Source organism: Chelonoidis abingdonii, chromosome 17, assembly GCF_003597395.2.
Source record: "Chelonoidis abingdonii isolate Lonesome George chromosome 17, CheloAbing_2.0, whole genome shotgun sequence".
NCBI lineage: Eukaryota > Metazoa > Chordata > Testudines > Testudinidae > Chelonoidis > Chelonoidis abingdonii.
The window spans coordinates 11,939,203-11,966,681 of record NC_133785.1 but is presented as its reverse complement, the minus strand read 5'-3'; the positions used below and the strand labels follow the sequence as shown (position 1 = coordinate 11,966,681).

Below are 27,479 nucleotides of genomic sequence, written 5' to 3'. Positions count from 1 at the left end.
TATTTTTATCAGCTCAGATTGTTGCAGTTTGCTAAAGAATCTAGAAAAACCCTACTTCATTTTGGCCCCAATTCAGAAGAGCACTTAAGCATGTGCTTAACTTTAAACACACGCTTAAGTCCCACTGAACGATGTTAAGCACATGCTTATGTGCATTGTTACATCGAGCCTTTTGGTGGCCGTGATGACTCTAGGAATTCTGCAGCTGAGTGGGCCCGGGGCATGCCCGTTTGTGGTCTGCTCAGTGCTCTCTGAGTATTGCACAGCACACTCTGTTCCCATTGACTTTATTGGGAGAGACAAACACTCAGTCTCCTGCAGGAAGTTCTCAGTGTCTGTTGGATATAGCCTTTGTCATTTCACCCATAATGCTCCTCCAGCTCTCAGCTGTTTCATCATATTGCTAGTTGGTAAGAGGCCCAAAAGTGCCAAAGTGGGAATTTTCATAATGTATTGTATGAATATGGTGTGTGCCTCAGTTTCCCCAATGCACGGTTAACTGGGTGGTGGGAAAAGGTTTATTCTTTGTAGTGATTCAGGTGTGACTGACGACTGGCTGTCTGGGGTCCTATGACAAACCCAGAGGACAATGGCTCGGACATTTGGTGCTTAGCAACTAACGACCCAGGACTGCTTGTGCCCTCTCCAGGAAGCTAGCTAGTTTTGGCCAGTGGGAGAACAAAGAACTGAAGTGGATGGCCAGGTGACCTATTCTGTCTGGGAATCAGAACCCAGGATGGAGGAGGGACCCTTGGGTGTGGTTAGTGTGGGCTGCTGGAAGCAGGATACATGCTTCTGCACTGGGTCTCAAGGGGGGGTGAGACAGAGAGCTCAGGGCTGACCCCGATGGACTTTGCTGTAACTTTCTATTCTCAATGCTAACTAAGAACTTTCTACGCTGTGTTCCAGACATCTAATAAACCCTTCTGTCTGAGAGTCACTCCAGTCTGAAGAGGTCGGGGGTGCATTGCTCCCTTTGCACGTGCGAGTCTTCCCCAGGAGTCCAAGTCGAGTGGACTCACTGAGGGGAGCTCATGGAGTCGTCAGATGTGTTGAAGCTCCAAGGTTCAGACCCAGGAGGTGGTGAAGCCAAAGGGCTTACCTCAGCCAATGTGTGGGAGCACTGGACCTGTAGATCCATGCCAGTCCCATTTTCAAAAGTGACTGAAGCTCTTAGGGCCAGATTTTTAAAGGTATGTAGGTGCCTAACTCCCACTGAAATTCTCACATAAATACCTTTGGGATCTGCACCGTAGGTTCTTAAGTCACTTAAGTATTTTAGAAAATGTTATTGAGTATGTAATTTCTAGGAATACAACAAAAGATTTATTGATAAGTTTTAAGTTTTTTATGAATGTACACAGCTTCCTTTTGTTGACCCTCCAAGTTAGAATAGTGCAAGGTTTTCCCCCCTTCAGTCCTTCATGCTGTAAGCTGTAATGTTCTCCTTAACCTCTGAGGATAGGACAAGAAGCAATGGGCTTAAATTGAAGCAAGGGAGGTTTAGTTGGACATTAGGAAAAATTTCCTAACTGTCAGAGTGGAATAAATAGCCTAGGGAGGTTGTGTAATCTCCATCATTGGAGATTTTTAAGAGTAGGTTAGACAGACACCTGTCAGGGATGGTCTAGATAATACTTAGTACTGCCATGAGCATAGGGGAATGGACTAGATGGCCTCTCAAGGTCCCTTCCAGTCCTACACTTCTATGAATGGGCTCGGCCATGAGCAGTTGTTTCACTGGGTTGTAATGTTTATGGCAGACTCCTTCCATCCTCATTAAATCAAATTTCCTGTTTGTTTTAATGGGAATCTGCACTGTGTAGGGATTTCAGGATTTAGTTCACTGTAGTTTTAACTTTACCACGTGACTTTTAGATGCTTTAATATGATTTAGAGCCAACCAGGGGAAAACCACATTCACTTGTTTGTGACACCAATGCACAGCACAAGAAGGGAGCTCAATCACTAGGTTTGACAAACCAGGCCAGTCTGAGTAATGTTTGCTACAGAAAGCAAAAACCCTGGAGGTGAAAGCCATTGATAGCCATGAGAGACAACAGAGCAGCCAGGTAGATTTACTGTCTCAGTGCTGGAGCGTTTGATTACTATCATTTGTTTAAGCAATCTAGTGCAATAGGCAGCAAAGTTATAACAAGACAAAGGAACAACACCCATAGCGTTTTATGAGAATTGTGGTTCTGTTACCCCTGGGAATGTGTTTAGTTTATGATAATGATGCCCCCTGGAGCTGGCTTTATTGCTTGTGTACAAATTATTTATCATCAGAAGGAAAAGGAGTGCTCTGCAGGAAGAAGATGAAAGCAGTTGAGAATATTAAGCAGACATTTAAAAAATCATGTTTATTAAATTAACTCCTTAGAATTTTTACAAGCTAATGAGTTTAAATAGATTCATAGTCTCATCTCTGTGCTATAGAACAACTCCCAAGGGGTGTTTCACATTGACTTGTATATTTTTAATGAACTGGCAGCTTATGCTTAAAAAAACTAAATGCCTTTAACATATAAAAGAACCCCCATGGACGTATACTTATGAATTGTTTAATTGCTATATGTGAGGATAAGGTAGGTTAATTCTAAATGGCACATGAATACCAGTGAACTTTCTTACTTGTATTCCTTCATTGAGAATGGCTTAAAACTGCTTTCCTAATGCAAGCCAATGTACTGAGACAGCCCAAGTCACACTGTTCGATTGCTCAGCTTAGGCTGCCTGCAGAAAGCCAAAAGGATGGTTTTAAGATCTTCCAGTAAATAGCAAGAGGTGGTGTTGTCTAAACCAGCTGGTATGACTCTTACCATGGGAATCAAGAAAGCTGGTTCTCTGAGATAAATGGAAGAGGAATCATTTGCCATGCTCGAAACATGAAGAACCTGAACCTGTGAAGTGCTGAGTGCCAGTCAAGAGCACACAGCCACTTGCAGGATCATGCTCCTAGCAAGTACTTGCCTGTTGCCAAAGGGACTGTCCAGATTCATTTTGGGGGGCAAGGACAGCAGTGTTGCCAACTCTTGTGATCTGATTGTGAATCTCACAATACTTGGTGGGTGGTTGTGGGGGATTTTGGTGGAGCCAGGCGAATCCAAGGGAATCTTGCCTTTCATTTAAAAACGAAGCGGGTTTTGAGCCCTCATAGTTGCAGAGAAAAAAACCTGAAAACAGGAGTCCTAGGGAGTCTATTGCTAGAAGGCAAATAGAAAGAACCCCAAATGTATTCTTTTTCAATCTCATGATTTGGCAGGGGTAGGGGGGGCTGACATTTTTGTACACTTGGGGTTGCCAATCCTATGTGTGTGTTTGAAGAATATACTTGGGGGGTGGGATTTTTCTCAAGGTAGCCTACACCCAGTTGAAGAAGTGAAGTGTTTAAATAAACATTAGAGTATTAGCAAAAAGAAGGAGGAGTACTGTGCCACCTCAGAGACCAACATCGTGATTATCACTACAAAAGGGTTTTTTTTCCTGCTGATAATAGCCCATCTTAATCAATTAGTCTCGTTATAGTGAGTATGGCAACACACATTTTTTCATGTTCTCTGTGTGTGTATATATATATATTTTCTTACTGTATTTTCCACTGCTTGAATGTGATGAAGTGGGCTTTAGCCCACGAAAGCTTATGCTCAAATAAATGCGTTAGTTTCTAAGGTGCCACAAGTACTCCTCCTCCTTTTTGCTGACACAGAGTAACACGGCTACCACTTTGAAACCTGTCATTAGAATATTGACTATCGTGCAGACAAATTTCCTCCATAGAACGTTGTAAATGAATATTTGGAAGCCTGCTGAATGACCTGTTCTTGTGCTCCCTTTTGGGAACTAAAGGATACCATTTTCCACTGTGTGCTCTGTCACTCTGAAATAATGAAGAATGCTCCCTGTTATGCAGTACAATAATTAAAAATTTATTTGGGACATGATGTATCTGAGAGAGAGAGAGGCCTTTGCAGGACACAGAAAAGAGAACAGGCTGCAAAACCAAGAAAGAGGAAACATACAAGGCATGGCTGAAATTTAAGTAAGAGAAGATAGGCCTGGGAAGGCAAGGGGAGATCAGAGCACCCATGCATTTACGGAAAACAATGAATATCTGCTTCTGTACATGAAACATTTCATTTTTGCATGACTCGAGTGATTTTGCTTCTGGAATGTCTCAGGTATCAATTACTTGCAGGAAGCAGAATGAGCTGCTTCTGTTATAATCAGATGTAAACAGTTTACACAACTTTTCTTTTTACATTGACATGCAGCACACGTTTGTAATAACTTTAATTGAGAGATAGACTTAACTGACTCTCTACTTGAAGAAAGTGAAGTCGTTCTGGCATCATGCTACCTGGTAGCTCCAAGGTGGGTTTACCAGTCACATTGCATAAGGTAGATAAGCGACCGAGAAGTGGTTGATTTAGCTGTGTTTTATTGAGAGACTTCTTACCTGTTCAATGCCAGCTCTAGGAATTCACCTCCATGCCCTATGAGGTTCAGCAATATCTGCAGAGCCCAAGGTTTAATTTGAGAGAAAGAGAGAATGTGATCTTGCAGTAGGGAGACCATGGCTGTATCAGAATTTTCTGTTTTACAGGGTCAGTACCTCAGTGTCTCATCCTTGTTCTGAACCATGTTTGTAAACACACCATGGGGAATTTGAACCAAATTTCAGTCACTGATTAACATGAGAGTGGAATGATTTCCTGTGTGTATTTTGAGTTTCTATATTTTGGGGGGGGGGGTGTTTTTGTTTTTGAGTTGTTTTTTTTTAAAAGTTATGAAAACCAGAACACTGGAAAAGCCTGATTCCCACACTGAACCCATTTGCTGCCCCTTGCCGCTGCCTGTCAGACATCAGAGATAATCAGCCACTCATCATTGACTGTCTCCAATTTATTTGCATACCTGGAGAGCGTCACAATTGCCCAGAATGTCATGGCAATGACTGCCTGGGATGCAGGGGTGTTGGAACTGCTGGGGGTGCAGCAGCACCCCCTGGCTTGAAGTGGTTTCCATCATATACAGGGTTTACAGTTTGGTTCAATGGCTCTCAGCACCCCCACGATACAAATTGTTCCAATGTCACTGCCTGAATGACTAGTTTGCCTCAGATTACCGTAACATTACAAATAGAAGTCCTAGGTCCAAGAGGAGCTGTAATGAAAGCTCCGTTGTATAAACTCCAAAGTGATCCTTTGGATTTGTACTGGGGTAAGTTACACTCTTTGTTTCCAAAGGTCATTGTTTGTTATGTTCCTCTCAAAGGGCTACATGAAAATCCCAGCTCCATTTCAAGTAGATTGTTGCTTCTTATCAAACTGGGGGGTATGGCTTTCTGGATATCTACCTTTTTTTTCAAAAGTGGGAAATTATACATAACCCCTTACTCAGTTTTCTGTTACACAATTTAAAAAAACATGAGTTTTACTGCAACTTCTAAATGATCTATTGTTTCCCAACACTGTGAAATCTGTACATTTCAAATACATTTTTTAAACTTTTCATGACATTACAACTTTCCCTGAAAATCCAGGGAGGTACTCAATTCATGCTGACTTGTTTACATATGTTGACATTCTATTAACAATACTGCTGCAATTTAAATAACTGTGTTATAGAAAGCAGGGCTATTACTGTATACATAGTTTTATGACACACGCACATTTTTTCTATTAAGAAAAGCAAATTCTCAAACAAAAATTTGTATTTAATATTAGTTAATGTTTCCCTCCGTAATACACTAAACCATAAAAAATTAAGAAATACACAATACACATTGTGTATTTAAGAGTTAAAAAGCTGCCATCAAATGCTCCCAAATTAGGATATACAAGAATGAACATTGCCCATGAAACCTTAATTCAGTCCTCCTGTTCATATGCACTACTATACAGCTTTTAACTACCACCGCCCTGGAGACTGCCCCTGCCTCCAAGTTCCTATGTGTTGCTCAGCAAGTCACTTGCACCAGACTTTTCACAGGTAGTCACTTCTACGTGTAATTAAAGACTGTATCATAATTCATATGCAAGAAGGCCGAATTAAGGTTGCATTGCATGGGCAACATTAATTCTGGAGTTTCCTAACTTGTATGTGTTTGACCTTGCAGCATTTTAATCCTTCATTTTGTATTTCCAAATTTTTTAAGGGTTCATTTATTGATGAGAGCTACCTTAACTAATATTAACAAGAGGGTTTTTCTCCCCTATATATATATAGTTTCTAGCCCTAATGATTACAAAGAAACACTTCTGAATGTGAACAGAGCACAATCCAATGTTGTGGTGAGAATCTGCAGGAGACAGAGGGTCTGTGATAGTAGTTGTAAGAGAGATCTGAACTCCCCTCATTTATCTTAATGGGGTGCTCACTGAAAACTGTGTTTAGAGGACAGTGTAAGTCTCACCATTGTTCACAGTTTATTTTACAGGCATGAGGTGTTGGAGGAATTCTGCTGCAATAGCCGGTTTCATCTGACCTTGGTCTCAGCTACCCATCTGATTGAATATTGCAAGGCACAAAAATACCCAAAAGAGAACAGATGGACCAGAGGACTGCAAGCAAGTTACTCCACAGATGAGACCCAGAAGACAGTGATTGACAAGGGAAAAAGTAAGGTCTCTCTGAAAAGTTTCTTTTTAAAAATTTAACATTTCAAAGTCTTTTTTTAATGTATTATCTTTTTTTCTCCTTTTAAAAACACATTTAGAAATCTTTTGGAGACAAATTAGTGTGTTTTTATTCTGATCTGCCACCGGGCTACCCTTCTGCCCCAATGCAGTGACCAGGAAAGAGAAACTTAGGAAGGGAAGAAGCAGGACAAGAGAGAGGATCTAGAGGTGATAAGGGAAGGTTGGAAGGAAGAGACACTAGGGGTGGGAGTGAAAGCAGAAGGCTCCAGAATGGTGGAGAGAGGAAGCAGCCAGCTCCCAGGCTGTGGAGATTGGGGGATGGTTTTGGGGAGGAAGGAAAGTTGTTGGCCCCAGAGGGAAGCAGCAAGCTCCAGAAAGGGGAGTAGGTTCAAGGATTCCAGAAAGGAGAGAGAAGCAAAAAGCCAAGGGCTGGTAGGTTGGAGTTGAGTGGTGTGTGTGTGTGTGGGGGGGGAATACTAAAAGCTCTAGGTGCAATATAGTTTTTTTACTATTCTGCCTGGATTATACCCTACGCAATGTTAATGGTTTTATGCAAACTATTTTGGCCAAATCCTATTTCCCCTTGTTATGCAAATAGCTTCATTTGCTTCTCATTGTACTCACATGAAGAGGTTGGTTTTGTATTTTGTAATAGAGCCTTGTTATGGAGAGAGATGATTTACAGAAGCTGTTGCTGGAAACTCCTTGTCTCATTATTTCACTGCCTTTGGTCATTTCTAAGGTCGTTTGCTAACTGGTATGTGTGTATCTGAACTGGTGGGAATCTATCCATGCAATTCCCACACTGCTACCTGCTTGGAAACCATTCCAGAAACCTGATTCTCCACTGCCTTACACCAGTTTATGCTAATGTATGGAATTGCACCAGCATAAAATTTGTGAAAGAGTGCACAATCAGGCTCTGAAAGTACATTTACTACAGAATTCAGCTGGCCACTGAAGTCCTGATCCTGCAAAGACTTAAGCACATGTGTAATAGGGACTGCTCATTAAGGTTGAGGATGTATGGAAGTGTTTGCAGGATTGGGACCTTGCTTAGTTTCCCACAGAAAGCACTTTGCCTCCGTACTCGAGAATCTGCAGTGGCTTCCAATCCATTTCCACATCCTGGGTTTAATTTAAAAGTCTTTTATGGTTGGCATTCTGGCTGCATCTCCCCTTCATCCTTCCCTGACAGTGGAGATCAGCTGAGGCACTCAAGCTAACAGTTCAAACATTTCCATACAAGGAGTCTGGGAAAGAAAAGCCTTCAAATGTGGATTTTTTCCCCTCCACTCTGGTAGAGTCTGAGTTTGTGACCTTTTGGGGCTTTCAGCAAGTCTAATTTATTTACACGTTAGGGGTGGAGATTTGAGGCCTGTGGGATGAGAGGAGGGTTGTTTGTTTTTTGGTGTGGGGATTTCTTTGAATCAACACCATCAATGAATTCATTTTGTGTGATTGTGCATTGTTAGAATTTGACATGGGCTGAGACATTATGGCAAGTGTATTTTCAAACTCTGAACAGATGCATGTACATATATGCCTCTGGGAGTTCCTTATCCCATACATTCTCAACTGAACAAACATGGTAATGCTTATAATAACATCTGTCCAGCTGATTGATGACTTTCCCCTAAGGCTTACACATGTTGAATTTCCCAGTACACCCAAAACAGGACATGCTCCAGTTTTCCATTGTTGATGTCCTATCATCATTTCGTTTTAGTGTAGGGAATGGAATGTCAAGGGACAATGTTGCTATTGAGCAGAATCGGGGTATTTTGATTCCTGGATGTGTGTAACAACACATGGAGGTAAGCCTGAGTGGTTCAGTTTTCAGGTCCAGATTCAAGAGTCCCCGAAGTTTGAGGCGTTCACATCTAGGAATTTAGTTTGACCTGTAACAGAGAAAGGGTCAAGTCCCAAAGTTTGCAGCTGGCACAGAACTCCCCCCAAAATCCAGAGGGGTTTAGATTCAGGGGTTTACTTTGGCTGACCTCCCTTCAGCTAATAAATAAACCATAAGGGCTAATGATGAAGAGCCCTTAATCTATTCCACATACAAACCCATCCTACCTAGTCATAATAGTCAAGAATCCTGCGATTTTCTGTAAAACCTGGATTTCTTCAGTTCCGAGCCCCCTCGTTCACCCTTTAAAATCAGCGGCAAAGCTCCCATTGGTGTTAATGAGGGTGGGATCTGGCCCACATCCAGGGGCGGCTCCAGGTCCCAGCACGACAAGCGCGTGCTTGGGGCGGCATGCCGGGGGGGGGGGCGCTCTGCCGGTCACCGGGAGAGTGGCAGGCAGGGTGCCTTCGGTGGCATGCCTGCGGAGGGTCCCACTGGTCCCACGGCTCTGGTGGACGCCGTGCTTGGGGCAGCGAAATGTCTAGAACCGCCCCTGTCCACATCTGAACATTTCTCCCCTCACAGTAGTTTCCCTTACTGGCTTTTTCTTCTCTTCTAAGCACACAAGGGAGGCCTCTGCTGGTCGCAAAAAGCCTTACGTGGCTCTCAGTGACTTTACTTTCATTTTATTTACTAGTCAGTGACCTCTCTGTTCATCAAAGCAGGGAGACAACTTTTTCTCAGTTTTACATATTTCAGACATAACAGGAAAGCCGTGAAACCCATGGACAATGCCCTACAGGACATGTAAGTGACCAACATTTTTATATGAAATGTTTTCAGCAGAATAAATGGTTTGACTTTCAAAGTCAGATGAAGCAAAACAACAGATCATGAAGAACAGAGCGAGGTGGGGTGAGGGATTGGGCAGAGGAGTGGCTGGTAGTTTGATGAATGCTGAGATTTTTCCTTTTTGGATTCTGTTTTGCAAATCGTCCACTAACACTTGTTGCGGGGAGTTTAGTGGGTAATCTGATCCTTGAAAAATTGTCAGCAGTGATTTTATTTTCTTAACACAGACAGAGATTTCATTAGACGCACTTCCTGTACTGCCCTATCCAGCTGGGAAAAAATGAAATCTTACTGTGAGTTAATGCATAACTGATAGTGTCATGTATTTTCTCATTCTGATTCGAGGTGACAATGGCAACAATTAAGAAATAAAATAATTAAATTAAATAAAACAAGTATTTCTGCTTAGCAGAGGGAAAAAATCAGCACACTCCATTGAGATTAGCTAATCAGGAAGTAGGAATGCTTGTCCTTTAAACTGTTACTGTGGAAAATAAAACACATTGGTTGGCAGGTCATTTATACTGTTTGCTGAATTAGGAGATAAAAATCAAAGATGAGTCTCCGCGTAGGAAAATAATTGGCCTCCACTGACATAGCATGTCTGCCATCGGCAGGAAGAAAGGGAGCTGAAAATTGCAGCTCTTAGACATAGCAGTTTTTAAATGAGCATTATTCTACTCCTAGGCTGTAATGGTTTTTAAGTGCCATTAAGCTTACAGTGAGATACTTATATTAATATTGAAAATGCACACATCATGTCCAGTTAGGCTCTTAGACTATCATGGATCTGGCTCTGGGTGGGTTTTCCACTGCGATGCTCCTGCCCCGTATGTGCCACATCATAGTTATGCCTATGGATATGTTTGGTTGTCTGTAGCAGCTGGGCATACTTTTCATTGTCTTAACACGATGCATATATTTGGTTGTCCATACTTAAGTGTTTTTGTGTCCACTGTATGACTCATTCTGATTGGCCAATCCAGATTGGGTCCCCAGAAGAGTTTTCTTTACCAGTAAATAACATAAGTGTGATTAGACTTACAAAAGTCATACCCATTCATATGCTGAAATCGCATCTACATGGGACTGGAACTCTTCTGTCTTTCTCAAGGGTATGTAATGCCAGAAGGATATTAAACTCTAAGCTGAGATCTAGAGCCCTGGAAAGAAGAATCAGGGAATTAAAGTGATCCTGAAGACAACTCTTGATTCAGGGCCCAATGTATCTCCCTTTGCTCAAATCTTGCCTCCAGCACACAACGTAAGCAGTTGAACTGTGCACTGGGGATCTCTCTAGGTTATGGGTAGTCAACAGATGGACTGGGGGCCAAATCCAGACCGCCAGACACTTTTGAACAGACCCCCAAACCTTTTCATTTAGTTATTATATTTATTGTTGTTTTTATTATTATTTATGATTACTATTTATTATTATTTTCTCTGGAGGCTGGACCTTGACTATACCTTTAACTAAGAAATGTGGACCTTGACAAAAATAATTGACTATCCCTGCTCTAGGAGCTGGGCGCAGGTGATGGGAAGTAATTCTTCCTCCACAAGACCACGGAGTGGCAGCAGAGCCATTCTGCAGCTAGTTCTCCATTCTCAGCCTAGGAACAGACTTTATGGTGCCTGCATTCCACACCATAAAGGGGGAAAACTAGTGGAGTCACAGGATGGCAAAACCACAAGCCCCCACCCAGCCTCTGTATGGCAGCATAATGGGACCTCGATTCTGTAGCATACTGGAGATGCATACCCCCCTCCGCAGGCTCTAGAAATCCTGTCTTCCCATATAGGGGCTCTTCTGTGCAGCACAGAATCTCCCCCAGTATCTTTGGTTAAATGATCCAGAAGTTAAAAAGTAAAGATGGGTCTCAACTGTAACCTCAGATCTAAACATCCCAAATAGTGAGGAATGCTGGTTCCATGTACAAACATTGCCGCTCTGAGCTGTCCATAATCAAAAGATTCCTTCGGAACTCGTATGAGTAGTTTAGACTCCAGTGAGTGTGAAGTACTCTTGAGCAAGTCAATGCTGCATTCTGCTGTGGATCACTGAGTGTTAAAACTGCACCTTGGAGTGCAAATATCATAAACGCTGGGCACAGAATAGGCCTGATCCAAAGCCATTGTGTTCAATGGGATTCTGTCCACTTACTACAACAGGCTTTGGATCACGCCCAAAGAGCTTTAAACTCCCAACAGCAAAAGGGAGGCCTGCCAGTGGTAGAGTTTGCAGTCAGTTCCTGATGGCCATATAACCATGTACATACAAAGAGGGTGAGGTGTCCTTAAATCCATCAGCTGGGATGGTCATACAAACAGGGCTGGCTTTAGGAAGTGCGGGGCCCAATTTGAACAGTTTCGACGGGGCCCCCGCAGGGATGACTTAAAAAAAAAAAAAACACATGTAAAAAAACATGTGGGGCTTGTACTCACCGGGCGTGCTCTGAGTCTTTGGGGCCACTTCGGCGGCGGGTCCTTCACTCGCTCCAGGTCTTGGGCAGCACTTAAAGGACCCACCACCGAAGTGCCACCGAAGACCCGGAGCGAGCAAAGGACCCGCCGCCAAAGTGCTGCTGAAGACCCCCGGAATGTTGCCGGGTGAGTAAAAATTAAGAAGGCGCCTCTAGCCAGGGAAGGGATTCTCACTGGGCGCGGGGCCCTGTTAGGCGCGGGGCCCGATTTGGTGGAATTGGTGGAATAGGCCTAATCGGCCCTGTGTACAAAATACAGCCAATCAACCTTTTCCTTCTCCAGGATGGGGTCAGGGAAATAAATATGGCTAGAAGTTCAAAGGAAAAATACCAAAGTGATTCCTCGCCGGGTCTCTCTCAATGGGCATGCATAAACAATAGGTCCCAAGACAGCTGCCGGGTCAGAATCTCTAAGAGTATGTGAGTGCATGTTTTATTGTGTCTATTTTTATCTGATAGCAAAATTGTTTGGAGTCAAGTGATCCATTTGCCTTTCACCCTTCAGATACTGTAGGATTTCTGCCTTGAAAATAGTGTTAATCCACGCAAAAAGTCTCTTTACACCTATTGAAGGCTATCTTCTTACAGTATCTCTTGGAGGCATGGAATGTAAGCAAGCCAGTCCATTCTGGAGCTGGATGTTATTAAACCATTATCTGGAAAGACAGTAGAGTGTTTGACAAATAGAGCTCAGAGCACAGCGAGATGCTAAGGGGACAATATCTCTTATGTGACTCAGAGGGTGTTCCTTCAGATCTGCATAGAATGGTCACGCATTGATAAGGTGCTGGACTGAAGTGTCTAGGGTAGAACACACTGGCCGACTTATTGCCCTGGTTTTAACCCCTTTATGATGATTAGAAAATCTTGTGTTCCTCTTGAGTATAAATATTTCCTTTTGTCTTTTTGATGCAAGTCATAATTAGAAAACGTCTTCCTTCACCTTGGTGTAACATCTTAGAAATATACCTCTTCCAAAATGCTTTAATTTCATGAAATAATTTCCTTTACCTAGATTGTGCAGTCATTAGAAATCCACAGTAGTAAATAATGTATCTAGTTCTTTATTGATTGCAGCATGCAGACTTGGAGGCACAGCTTTCTTACTCTGACAAAGCTTGTCTGCAAGGGTGTCAGCCTCTTGTCTGCACCTGGCTGAGTAACTGAATGTTCAGGGAATTTTGTGCTACAGTGAGTTTTTAAATGACACAGATCTCTTCATGCTTTCTGCCTCATAAAGCTAATATAGCCATATTTAATTAGAAGCTTCATTTGAAGCTCTTTCTTCAGCTGAGGGAAGTTTATTCTTTTTTCTTAGGTTTGAAAATCCAGCTGTCAACTTTGGTTTACCTTTCCTAGTTAAGCATAAATAAATGAGTCCACTTTTCTAATTGTCCAATTAAGATAAATTGTGCCTGGAAACAGAAACTGCACGTGCAAATTAGAAAAATGCAAAAAATGTTTGTGGGACACTTAAATTATATATGGATAAGTAAATCATTGTTACAAATTGTACAATTAATGAATTGCTTCAAAATTGGCAATTAATTCCTAAATTTATATTCCCAGTTCAAACTGCAAGCAAGTTAAAATGTATTTATTATGTATCAATTTAAATATTTTACCTTTTGGTACAATAATGAGAATGGAAAAGAGGCATCAAAACTGTATCTGGTGCAGAGAGAAAATCCTACCTACATAATTAATTACTTTGTAAGTTAACCTTTTATGTGTCACGCCTCCTGATCTAGTCAAAGTTCTGCCTCCAAAGGCTTGCCCATTCTCTCTGATGGAGCAGCAAGTCATAAAATTTACTTTTCTGGCCATGGTCAGTGCTGCTTTGAAACATTACGCAATACTGGCTAGTACCCCAAAAAATTCACAGATCGGTAGAACAGTGATATCAAAAATACAGCATAGTATGATGTAATGAATGGCTCCACAGCCAGACAGAACTTCAGGTTTGTACGCATGGGTGGAATTCAGATCTCCTTGCTCCTAAAGCCCAGGCCACAACTATTGGAAGTAAAGAAGAAACATCTGTAACTATAGTCATAGTACGGCTATTTTGTAACATGCATTTGCGGAGGGCTGGGGTTCCATCCAATGGGGGGGTAACATATATATGAGCTAATTCCGTATTTGTACTTCCTTTCCTCTTCGAATAGTGAGATTGTGACATCAGAGTAAAATGACGGATTGTGACATCACAAATGGTTCAGCAGCGGGTGAGGATTAGGTGAGTGAGTTGAGGGGGAGGACTCAAGAAAGCTATCAGCACATCGATATCCATAATAAATATTAGAATTTCACCGTCTTCACTGAGACCAAAACTGTCATTGATTTCATAGACTACAGGAACAAAGCCATGACAACTAATGCCAAGTCTTTTATAACAGCTTATTCTAGCTATTTCTAGCTTATTCTCCTCCTAGCTAAAACCAACACCAGTTCTCCCCATTGCTTGTGAAGACAATGAATGTTTTGTATCTGCCATATGCACAAACACCAAGGAAATGGATCTTTGTTTTGTGTTTCAAAACTTAAAAATTCGTAAGCAAATCTGCCTCCAGTGCAGGATGGCCTTGGTTGTGGCTAGCAACAAAATAAATCTTAGTATTCCTTAAAGTGAAACAGCAATATAGGTATCCTCTTTCCATGCCAGCAGTACAGTACACAAATGATAAAAATTTAGATTAACTTCAATAGAAATTCCCTTTTGCTTCTGCTGATGTAATATAATAGCAGAATATGTTAATCTTTATACCTATAGATCAAGAAATCTGTATGTGTTAAACTGAGTTAGTACTGCATAGACATTATAATGTCATTCAAGACTCTTGGGGTAAATAGGAGTGCTACTGAAGTGCAAAACAAAAAAGATTGATACTATGTTGCCAGAAATAGGTTGCAAAATCATTGTCCTGTCAATTAACAGCTTTCCTGTTAGGCTAGCTTTCTGTTTAAGCTTATATGATTGACCAAGTTCACTGGGGCAATTCATGTGTGAAAGAGACAGATGTTCCAAAGAGCTGAGCATGTTGAATATGAGCTCTTTTGAAAATCTGCTCACCAGTGTCACAAGGAGAGCTGCTGGGTGCTCAGTGCTTTCAAAAATCTGGCCCTCTATGTTTGCAGATCTGGTGACTTAGATCCTGAATTTGGTCTAGGTCAATGGTTTTCAACTTTTTTTCATTTGCAGACCCCTAAAAAATTTTGAATGGAGGTGTGAGACCCCTATGGAAATCTAGTCTGTGGACCCCAATGTTCCCCAGACCATAGGTTGAAAACCACTATCCACCTTTCATGGACTCTTTAGACCAGCATTTCTCAAATGCAGCCACCAGGGCTTTTCTCGTGGCCACAGCCTCTGGGTGCTGATTGTGCGGGGAGGAGGGGAGGAGGCAGTGGAGCCACAAAGCCAGAGGAGCAGGCAGCCAGTGTGTGTTCCCCACCTTCCCAGGGATGGTGGGATTCAGGCTTCCGGCTTCATCTCTGGGGTGGTGGGCTCTTCTGGCCACACGGCAGTAGGCTCTATCCTATGGCTGCAGGGCTTCGGGCTCTGGCCCCAGCCCCAGGCTAGCCACCCCTTTGCCCTTAGACTCTGCTCCCTCCCCTGGTCCCCCCACTGCCTCCCTACCCACCTCCCCATCCAGGGCTTAATTTGTCCTCTGGCTGACTTACCACTTATCACTGTCTTTCACACAGACTTACCACTGAGTAAGTCTGTGTGAAAAGTGGTATTTGTATGTTTATGTCACTTTTCACTGCCTTCTAGCTATCGAGTCTGCTGATGTGAAAGGTTATATTAGCAAGCACACAAATATCACTAGCTAGCAAGTCATACCCCCCCCAAAACAAAACAACAACAACAAAAGACAAGAACATGCAAAGCACCTTATTTGAGTCTCTATTCTGTTTAGATCAAGTAAACAATACAGACAACTGTACATTATTTTTGTTATTAGGTCTGCAAAAAATCCTGCATAAATCAATTAGACTGATTTGGACCTTTATATATACATATTTATTTGTTTTTCCAAATTTAATTCAGTATTTTAGGAAAAATTGTCAGAGTGGCCACCAGCAAGAGTTAGTGGCCAGACTCTGAGGCTACCAAAATTTTTGTTGTGAGAACCCCTGCCTTAGACATAGTCCACAGACCACAGGTTGAAAACCAGTGGTCTAGGTGACTTTCTGTGAATAAATCATTTGCCTCAGTGAGTCAGCAGAATCCATTTAATCCTCCACCCTGCTCTCAGGGTGAGGTGTTTATTATAGTAATCAAAGACGAAAGGGGGAACCTTTTAAGCCCTTGTACAGTTTCATTGGCCATGCTGAGTGAAATGCAAAAGGTAAACAAGCAGAAAAAACTGTAAAAACATTAGATCTTTAAAATTCTGATTTACTAGAATCAATTCTTTGTAGGGATCCCCCTGACTTCTGTTTTTGTCCACTGGGGCTTCCACAAGGGAAGATTCTTTACAGATGTAGGTCTGTATATCTTTCCTATGTCTGTAAAGAATCTCCTCTTGAGCTAGCTCTCTGGGGTGTTGCCAGGCCCTGCTATCTCTTTACAGGTTAACAACAGCCACTCTCTAACCCCCGAGTCCTTCGAGTATTTCCCTGGCATACCCAGCCCCTGATCCACTGGACACTCTCATAATTCCCAGAGGAATAATAAATCACCCCTTACTGGTTACACCATAGGACATAGCTCCGCTTCACATGCAGCATTTAGATGTATTTCTAGAGAAAGCAAATGTAAGTTTATTTAACAAAGCACAGAGAATCGATTAATAGCAAACAGAAATATTGGAAACAAAGGATAACATAAACAATTCAAATCAGATCATGCACACTAGAGCAGTAGTTTTCAAACTTCTTTTCTGGGGACCCAGTTGAAGAAAAGTGTTGATGCCCATGACCCAACGGAGCTGGGAATGAGGGCTTTGGAGTTTGGGAGGGGGCTCTGGACTGGGTCAGGGGATTAGGGTGCAGGAGGGGGTCAGTGCTCTGGGCTGGGGGTGTAGGCTCTGAGGTGGGGCTGGGGATGAGGGGTTTGGGGTGCAGAAGGTGCTCTGGGTTTGAGGGACGGGCTCAGGGCTGCGGCAGGAGATTGAGGCATGGGATTGGGGTGCGGACTTGCCTCCAGCGGCTACTGGTCAGCAGCACTGTGGGGGTGTTAAGGCAGGCTTCCTACTTGTCCTGGCAGCTCGGACCATGCTGTGTCTGAAGCGGGCAGCAGCAGGTCCAACTCCTAGGCAAAGGTGCACAAGCTCCATGCGGCTCTTGCCTCCAGGCACTGCTCTCCACTCCCCAGTTCCCATTGGCCGGTTGCCAGCCAATGGGAGTGTGGAGCCAGTGCTCAAGGTGGGGACAGCATGCAGAGCCCCATGGCCCCCCCTGCCTAGAAGCCAGACCTGCTGCTTGCCGCTTCCGGGGTGCAGTGCGGTGTCGGAGCAGGTAGGCACTAGCCTGCCTTAGCTGGGCAGCACCATGGATGGGACTTCTAACATCCCAGTCGGCGGCGCTGACCAGAGCGCAGGGCCGGCTCTAGGCACCAGCAAACCAAGCACGTGCTTGTGGTGGCACAATTTCAGGGGTGGCATTCTGCTGTTTTTTTTTTTTTTTTTTTTTGCGCTTGGGGTGGCAAAAAACCCTAGAGCTGGTCCTGCCAGAGCGACCAAGTGCCTTGCATGCCGCTACCCATTACTGTGTTGTGACCCGAACTTTGAAAAACGCTGCACTAGAGCCTAATCTTAACTACCAAGCCATTGTCATATCATGTAGAACAAAAGCTCACCCCAAATCCTTCCAGCATACTACAGTCAGGCGTGGCTGTGAACTTCTGTTCATAGGACAAGTCACTTGGTCTTCTTGCCTCCTCTGTGGAAAGATGCAGAGTTTGTCTCTGTCCCTACAGTAATAGTCCACAAATCCCTTGTCTTGACTTGCAAACAGGATAACTGCTGCTTCGAGGGCCGGCTTTAGGAAGTGCGGGGCCCAATTCGATGTTTCAACGGGGCCCCGACAGGGATGACTAAAAAAAACCCCAACCCAAAACAACAAAAAACACTTATAAAAAAACATGTGGGGCTTGTACTCACCGGGCGGTGCTCTGAGTCTTTGGCTGCACTTCGGCGGTGGGTCCTTCACTCGCTCCAGGTCTTTGGCGGCACTGAAGGACCTGCCACTGAAATGCCGGCGAAGACCCAGAGCAAGCGAAGGACCTGCCACCAAAGTGCCGCTGGAGACTCTTAGGCGCAAGGCCCGACTTGGGGGAATTGGTGGAATTGGCCTAAAGCCGGCCCTGGCTGCTTCTTGTGTTTTCCTGTCTGGAGTCTCCCCTAGAGAGTTTGCAATCACTTGTTTATCATTTTGCTCAGATTGTAATTAGGCATTCATTGTGAAGTGCACAACATTCAGTTTATATGTAGACCAACGAATAGGTAAAACATCTTCTGCCTGAAAGAAACTTGTTTATCTACTTCTGGTGACTGACCACAACTCACAGACCTTAAGAACATAAGTTCTAGCGTAGATACTTAACTCCTTCATATTATCCATACATGAAGTGCCTGCTGGCACTACGGGTATATCTATATTGGAATAAAAGACCCTTACCTAATCCCCACCCCCAGCCTCCCCTCCCTTGCAGGATCTCAGAGCTCAGGCTCCAGCTTGAGTCCAAACATCTACACTGATTTTTGCAAGTCCGCAGCCTGAGCTCAACAAGCCTGAGCTGAGTCAGCTAACCTGGGCCATTTGTGGGGTGTTTAATTGCTGTTTAGACGTACCCTAAGGGGTCCTTGGGTCACACTAGAACATCACCAAATCCTGTCCTGACTGGTGAGAAATAGGGAGCTGTTTCTCTGTCACAGGGATCATGCTAGGGCACAGGGATGCACAGCATATGGTGCTCCATGCACTTTGCCGGTCATCCGATCTGAGACCTTACTCTGTAAACTCTATTTACACTGGTAGCATTTAATCAAGCCAGTAGTCCCCTGGACTTCAGCAGGACTACTCAAGTAAGTGCTTACCCTCCCATTACACCCTCCCATCGCAGGGCAGCCCTGAGCCCCCACGGCTATTACATGCTAGTGTTGTGCACAAACTAAATAGAAACTTTGTGTTGTGCACAAACAAAAGAGAAAATCCATCCAATTGGAGGCTTTGGAAATCCGGATGGAATGTTATGGCTTGAGCCCACAGTGTATATGAAAGCCTGCTTTCACTGCCCACCAACTGAGGGCAGTGCTCTCTTGCATATGTGACCTCTGAATACCCTGCCAGTGGCCCCTTTTCACGCACACACTCTCCCCCCTTCTTGGGCACTGAAGAGCTGACTTCCCTCGCTGTCTGGAACGTGCTTGCTTTGTGCTGAAATAACCACCCCCCTGCCTTGCTCCTCCCGTTCCATTTCCAGCCTACAGACGGGGTTAAGTACCAAGGAAAGGAATGTCTAAAGGAGGCCAGTTCCGCGACAGGGGGGCTGCTGCTGAGCCCTGTAGCTGGCAGCCAAGGCTCAGAACAACCAGAGCTCATTTGATCTCCCGGCTTGATTCTTTCTGGGTCATCAGAGTCGGTGCCTTGTTCCAGGAGTTAACAGGCCCCCATCACCACCTGGCATACAGCCTGCAGCCGACATCTGTCAGTCTCGGGGAGGGAGCGAGGAGAAGGAACCCTGGGGCCACCTTCACTGCTGAGCTGGGCGGGTGGATGATGTTGGAGAGCCTGGTGCAGGGAGGCATCAGGCTGTAACCCGAGCCCCAGCAGCTGGGACTCCCTGCAGCCGCTGCCTGCTTGTCAGAGGAGGACTGGCCTGTCAGCGTACGGAGGGGAGGGACAGGCAGCTGTGGCTGCAAAACAAGGAAGTCTCCACGCACTGCCCCGGCCGGGATCCCCAAGCTGCCGCCATCATGCCAGGTCAGTGGGCGCTCGTCACCTCCAAACGGGCAGTTGCTGAAGTCGCGGTGGGAGGGGGCAGGCGCTCTGGCTGCGCTCGCAGCGCGTCTCTAGGGCAGCGGCAGCTCCGGATGGAGAGAGCGCACAGAGCGCGGCTGGTGGCTGTGGGTGACTGGCTGCAGGGGGCGCATGGAGCTGGGGTGGCTGGAGAGAGCGCACAGAGCGCGGCTGGTGGCTGTGGGTGATTCTGGCTGCAGGGGGCATATGGAGCTGGGGTGGCTGGAGAGAGCGCACAGAGCGTGGCTGGTGGCTGTGGGTGACTGGCTGCAGGGGATACATGGAGCTGGGGTGGCTGGAGAGAGCGCACAGAGCATGGCTGGTGGCTGTGGGTGATTCTGGCTGCAGGGGGCGCATGGAGCTGGGGGTGACTGGAGAGAGCGCGCAGAGCGCGGCTGGTGGCTGTGGGTGACTGGCTGCAGGGGGCGCATGGAGCTGGGGTGGCTGGAGAGAGCGCACAGAGTGTGGCTGGTGGCTGTGGGTGACTCTGGCTGCAGGGGGCACATGGAGTTGGGGGTGGCTGGAGAGAGCACACAGAGTGTGGCTGGTGGCTGTGGGTGACTCTGGCTGCAGGGGGCGCATGGAGCTGGGGGTGGCTGGAGAGAGCGCACAGAGCGCGTCCGGTGGGTATGGGTGATTCTGACTGCAGGGGGTGCGGATAGCTGGGAGTGGAAGTTGGAGCAGTGGCTGGGAGCATTTAGGAGTATTCTCTGCAATGAGTTTGTCAGGCCTCAGCAAGGAAGAGCAAGCCAGTCATCTGGAAATACTTCCCGCTGTGTCTTGGCAATGTTGTGTCCTCATCAATACTTGTCTGGAAAACTTGGCTTGTAAGCACAGCATTGATTTTTGGAAGCAGAAATTCTCCCCCCAAGAGGAAACAACCCCTTTGTATTTCTGCAGTTCAAAACTCAGTCTGTTTTTTTCTTCCAATAGCCCTTAAAAATGTACTGTGGGAGTGAGAGCTTCCCTAGGGCAACCTTCAGCTTGTGTATCCCAGCGATGTAATGACTGGAAACCAGGCCGATTTTAATGGAATCCAGGACAGGCTGCAGCCTGACAGACAGAAGACTTCACTGGCCTCCGCACCATGCTAATGGTCACACAGCACATTATGTGGTACCCTAGCACTGTGTCTGTCTACCTAGCTCTACGGTGAAAACCCAGTTATGCTGTTAACTTGCAGGACAATAATTTTCTGCTATAAACCTTAACTCCCGCCAATAATATACCCTTTGGCGTGTCTTTGCTCTAGGGTTATACGTACTCAGCTGATTTACGGTAGTAAATACCATGTCCCCCCAATTGACACAGGATCAATAGTTGACACTGGGCAGTAACAGTCCGCTTATCCTCCTCATGCAAGTTCTGAGCTCAAATTAGGAGCACAGGTCATTGCGGTAGGTGCTGTGCAAACACAGAACAAAAAGATGGTGCCTCACGTCCCCACACAGTGGTTCTCAAGTTCACAACCAGCTCTAATGCAAATGCAGAGCATGAATAAAATGAACGTGCTGGCTGGTTTCAAGAGCTGTGGGGCAAGATAGACTGATCTGGGTTTGAGATTTTGTTTAGTTTTTCATTTTCTTTCTTCCTTGCAAACATTGCAGTAACTTGACTGCTGCGTCTACCCAGGTGGGCCTGCTTTTAACTGCTGTGGAGAAGTGCTCTAGCTGCCACAGCAAAGGGCCCTTTATAAATGCAGAACATAATAATCAGATCTATTACGATTGCTACCAAGTGAATATGAACTGCTGGCTCATGGCTTGAATTTGGGAGTAATGATTTGTTTGTTTCTAAACAAACACAAAAAGCATCTATTTAAATAGCCTGAGGTGGCTGATGTGTATAGATATGAGATATCATCTCTCCTCCATAGCTGGCTGTGGGCCTAATCCTGTAGCCTCCCCATGAATGAATCTCCCACTGAAGGCAATGGGAGTTCCAGGCAGGAGGCGTTTAATTCCTGCTTTCTTATTTAGCATTTAGCCTTGGATGATACATCTAATATGACTGTGATGTGGAGAATCAAATTTCAAAAGTGCTGATGACTTTCAGCTTGATCAATGTACTTGGAGCTATGAAAAATGCCTGGAAGAAAAAGCAATTTAAGACACTGGGGTCCTGGATTTTTTAATTTTGTTTTACTTTTTTAATCCTAAAGTTAATTTAGGACCTAATCCTGCAGCTCTTCCACACGAGTAATCCCTGGTAGTGAAGATGGAAGTTTTGCATTTAAAACAACAGCAGGGCTGGTTTCTTAATGGCTCTGCATAATGAGAGATTTTTAACTTCAAGATAATTATGGTGAGAGTAATTGCCATCAATTTGTGCACAGCAGAGTTACTTGGTTTACAAGTCTGGTATTTTAATTTCACGGGTCAGTAGAAGGTTTTCATTCATTTACTAGAGCTATTCACTTCTGATCTGATATCATAACAACTTTGAAGCTCTTAGCAACTGCGTTTTCAAAACAGCCAGGCCACCATAAGCGCTGAAGTTGTGAAGATGGGACTAATTATGATGTGAGTCATGCTTTACCCGTGGAGTCATGAATTTTTGATATATAGAGCCAATGTTTATGTGGAGTTTGTAACTAGTAGTACTGTGTCACTCAAAATATTTGGAAAGGATCTACCGAATACTATTTGGAAAAGCTTTATTCAGTCCTGAAATCCATTTCCAAAATCTTGTTCCAATTCTGAACCGTACAACACAATGAAACCATGCAGTCAAACATGCTATCGTGGATCCCTGTGCCTGTGTACAGCCCATTAGGTTCACAAGGTTACACAGAGCAATATATTCTAAGGCTCAAATTCTGCAGATAGCTAGACACATGTTTAAACCTAAGCATGTGCATTGCTCCACTGAAGTCAATAGGCTTGATATGTGCTTACGTTTAGGCACAGGAATAGGTGTATTCAGGATTGGGGTCTGCATACAATTCTGAAGGACCGAGCTTTGGTTTCTGTGTCTTTGCTAATTTACGTAATTGGGTACTGTAATGTCTACGGACAGAAGACACCAGCAAGTCTGTTGCTGCTACATGTTAAATTTCATAGCTTAGCATACTGAGAGCACAATACTGTGATCTTTTAACATTTTAATGAAAATAATATATATCACCAGTATAGTACACCCAATATCTATCCAGCCCTTCCAAAAACATCTGTGTCATTTATATCTAATCAGAGTCCTCTATGCATCAAGATTCTTCCTCAGTATATACAGTACAAATACTTCCTGGTTACATTATAGAGGAAAATGTGACCTTCATGTGAAGGTTAGAGAACTGATAACAAGTGTGAGACAATTGACACCATATTTAGTGATCAAATGCTTTGTAATTTTTTGTGCTTTCCCAGATGAATTTAATATGTTGACTGTTGTTTAAAGTAAAGATGGGTTACTAATGTTGCTACAGAACATTTTTCTGAGTGCAGGCACTAGAAACTTTCCATGAGCACTAGGCACTGCATGACTCAGGGGACTGGCAGTGCAATACAGAGCTTTTCACGTCTAGGTAATCACTTTGAATCCAGCACAGATCAGCAGAGACCAAAAATCATTATCACCTGCCAGCTGTTCAGTGACAGATGTGATTTGATAATCTTAGACCACTTCTCTGTGGACACCACTATTTAAGAAAAGAAAGGAAAATAAGAAGCAGGCCTTTTTTGGAAATCTGAGCAGAGAGGAGCAGAGAAAAGTAACCATTCATTGCTAAAGGGTGTTCCTCCAGCTTAGTCCTAAGGCACATTGGTGGGGAGCTTGCATTGCCCTGTTCCTATCATGTGCCTTCAAATTCCAACTCTGTCAATTTCACCCTAACGGGATTTTGAAAAGTACCAACCACCTTTTTAGAGTAATAATTGGAGGAGACTTGCAACAAGTGTTCTGGAGAATCCTTACGTGCAGGGGCCGCCATGACAACCTGTAGAATTGGTATCTGTGTATTATTAATGTTATTATGGTGTAGAGAATAAGGGAGATAAGCTGTATTTTTTTTTAATGGATAACATATGCAGCTAAGTGTACCTGCTTGAAGCTAGCCTACCTGTCTTCATGGAGCTAAATCAAAGGAGGCTGTCAGGGGGAAACAAGAAGGAAATGAAACAGTGACAAATATAAGGTATCACCAGAGTGAATACCAAGGGTCCTTAGGGAAACAATGGGGAAGCTATTAATTGGGAAATTAATTGTCTGGCTCCAACCAGACTATCCAGGTTTATTCTTCCCAGCTCTGAGTCTAGGATCAAAGCGGTTACTAAAGGGTTAAAGAACCTGGCCTGGAGAGGAAGCAGGTAGCAGCAGGTGAAGATGGATCTTTGACAGAGACACCAAGAATGCTGCGGGCTGTCTGTCTCTCCCAGGCTGGGAGTAGGGGATATGAGCTGGATGGAACCTACCTAGAACTTGCAAGGAAAGAATAAAGGCTGGGTAAGACCCAGGCAGATATGCCTTTTGTTGTTTTATCCTTTCTGCCTTCCTGTGGGTGACTAAATAATCATTTGTTTTGAAGAAGCTGTTTTTTAGTTGCTTTAATCAGCTGCCGGTCAGAGGCTCCCAGCGGAAAAGGGCTTACAGGTGCCAATCACAGTTGGGCCTGTCTTGTTAACATGGCTGGTAAACAGGGAGGCTGCTGCCCTGAGATCTGGTATATGAGTGGTAGGACTGCGTGATTCCACCCAGGAGCAGTGCCAGGGTTTTTGGCGCCCTAGGCACAGGGCCGGCTCGTCGGTCCCACGGCTCCGGTGGACCTCCTGCAGGCGTTCCTGCGGACGGTCCGCTGGTCCCGCGGCTCCGGTGGACCTGCCGCAGGTGTGCCTGCGGATGCTCCACCGGAGCCGCGGGACCAGCAGACCGTCCGCAGGCATGCCTGCAGGAGGTCCACCGGAGCAGTCTGCCGTCCTCCCAAATCCTGGTGCCCTAGGCAACCGCTTAGGTCGCCTAAATGGAAGCGCTGGCCCTGATTCCACCCAGAGAGGGCTGAAGGTAACAAAACCAGTCCCTGGAGAGTGCCCTCGAGAGGGAGTAATGGGTTCTAGAGCACAGCTCACTCTGTGCTGTGACATACGGCATTCCCTATCCTGTTACTGTGCTACTATATACAACCATGTGTGCACTATGCCAGTATTTCCTCTGCTGTAAGTATGGGGACTATCACAGTGAAGTTGATTAGGCAAAAGGACAAATTCTTAAGGTGTTTATTGTGACCACTGTAGTTTGATATTATGGCTAGGTCTACACTACCGCGGTAAGCTGATCTAAGTTACGTGAATAATGTAACTGAGGTCAACATAGTTAGATCGACTTACCTCAGTGTCTACGCTGCACTGTGTCAACAGGAGATGCTCTCCTGCTGAATTCCCTTATGCTTCTCAGGGAGGTGGAGTACATGAGTTGATGGGAGAGTGCTCTCCCATTGACTTAGCGTTTCTTCACCAGACCTGCTTAAGCACAGCCGTGCCGATCTACCGGTAAATGTAGACATGGCCTTAGTCGTCGTCTTGTTATAATTTGTATTTTGCTGGTCTGATGACACCAATCAAGGATCAGGACCCCATTGAACAAAGCATTGTACAAACAAGAAACAAAAAGATAGTTCCTGCCCCAGAAAGCTTACATCCTGCAGAAAGAACTATCTGGACTCAGCTTCTCAGATACCATTGACTTTAGTGTGAATTGGAGGTGCTGGCATCTCAAAGGAGGTTCTCAACATCTTGCAGTATTGCAAACCGTGGGGGAAGGGGACTTCCCTAGTGCTAGGGCATGTAGCCCTGATTCCCTGCCAATCCCCTTGGATCTTCATCTTCTGGGGCCAAAAACTCTGGTTGGTCATGGAATGAGCAAACCCTGCTCCCCTAATAGAACAATTTGGGTGAGACATTTGGAAGGGGAACTCTGGAATTCTCCCCTTCCCCACTGTGACCCTTTTCCTGCAGGCTTATGGAAGAGGACAATCTAGCGGCCTGTATTGTTTGCAGAGTCTCGTCGAGGGCTGACTGTGCCTTGTTGCCTCCAAGACCAGAGTATATCATACCCATTTTCAAACACCAGTAGTTACTATAATGACCTAGTCTTTCAGCAGCTATTGTCAAAAATATAATTGCCTGTTTTGTAAGAAGAAGAGATATGTGTCATTTTATGAAAGGTTATAATGGAAATGATGTTCTGCTTGAAGGCTAAAAATGAGGAGCATATTGCTTTGTTACCATCCCTTGCTTCTTGGAGTATTTATAACGTTGAATTATGTATTTTGTTCCATATCTGAGGATCTAGTGGCAGCAAATAACTGATGATAGCACATTTCTCTCTGATATAAGACTTGATTACATTTTGAAAACATACTTTTCTTCCTTTTTGTTCCTTTCTGAGGCCAGGTGCCAGTTCGAAATGTAAACTTGACGTGCATCCAGTATGTTCCTGTGACCTTTCAGGATTTAGGTAGAGGGGGGGAAAGTGTCAGGGCACATCTGAAGTGTGCTGAGTATGCACTGTGTATGAGTCAACATGTAATGATTAGGCTTTGTTTACATCTCTGTTGCTTCGAACTCCTAACGACAATTCCCGAAACTCCTCTCCAGCTCCTTTATAAATGCTTCCATTTCCTATAAATAAGTAAAATTATTGGTCTTTGTTTAAACTTCCTCTCAGTCACTGAAATAGCACCTAGTCTAAGAGCCGTCTTCTACATCTGTGTTCATAGCCCAGTCGGGGCTGCTTCTAGGTTTTTTGCCGCACCAAGCAAAAAAAAAAAAAAGGAAGGGGGAGGCCAGAATGCTGCCCATGCGAAAAGGAAAAAACAAAAAAGAATGGCTGGAATGCCTCCCTTGGAATTGTGCGCCCCAAGCACGTGCTGCTTTGCTGGTGCCTAGAGCTGGTCCTGAGCCCAGTACAGTGATGATATCCAGACTGGGGCTGACTTCAGTTCACTAGTTCCATGTTTACCGTCTCCTTACAGCAGTTCCATGACTGAATGAAGCTAGGGCTGGATTAAAAATCAGTTAGGTTAATGTTGGTAGAGGAAGAGTAATTGTGCAATCTGATGAGTGTCCGCCTCACAGCACCCCTGTGCAAGCAGGGCTGATTCTGCAGGGCCGTGCCTCTGTTTTCCCCTTCTTCAGGGTTCGTTAAACAAAATCCATAGAGTCTCTCTTCCAGTCACAGCCCTGCTTGGAGGCTGGGTGGTTTTTTTTTTTTTTTTAATGGCTTAAAGTTCAAAACTAAACACCAAAGTCTATCCTCCTGCCTTAGCGGACTAGTCCCGGCCCTTCCTAGCTGAAGCAATTCCCCTAGTCTCAGAGTCTTCCCTGCAGGAGCCTCTCTCATTCGCTGTAGTCTCACTGCAGCTATCTTCCATTCTTTATAGGAAATTGTCTGATTTTCCTCAGATGGAACTCATTCTGTTCTCAGGGTTGGCTTGGCCCCAGGCTTTCCAGCCCAAGGGCAAGCCACCCTGTCACACTGAGGAAAATGTAATTAACGGTGGTGGCAGGAAACTATTATTTTAAAATTAAATACTGTCTTTCCCTGGTCTGCTGATTGTCTTTCCTACATGGAGGCATGGAATTGTAGTACTTTGCTATCCCTCCACATGATCCAGCACCTGGCGCAATGGGGCGCTAATCCTGATCAGAGTCTCAGGACACTACTGTAATATAACACAGCGGGTAGAAA

General features: G+C 44.6%; 2 protein-coding genes across 6 annotated transcripts in view; one reads left to right on the top strand and one right to left on the bottom strand.

Moving 5' to 3' along the window:
- PACS1 (phosphofurin acidic cluster sorting protein 1) overlaps positions 1 to 27,479 on the bottom strand; it is a 548,517-nt gene that overhangs the window by 15,656 nt on the left and 505,382 nt on the right. The window lies entirely within an intron of this gene.
- The window catches only part of CARD19 (caspase recruitment domain family member 19), a 150,006-nt gene continuing 131,730 nt past the window's right edge, over positions 9,204 to 27,479 (top strand). For 3 of the 4 annotated variants that reach the window (XM_075073366.1, XM_032804147.2, XM_032804145.2), the window contains exon 1: positions 9,204 to 9,303. In XM_075073366.1, the coding sequence (XP_074929467.1) occupies positions 9,288 to 9,303 (16 nt within the window). In that variant the 5' untranslated portion in view covers positions 9,204 to 9,287. Of the gene's footprint in view, positions 9,304 to 19,548; positions 19,764 to 27,479 lie in introns of those variants that run through there. The other variant, XM_032804146.2, reaches the window with a different exon arrangement.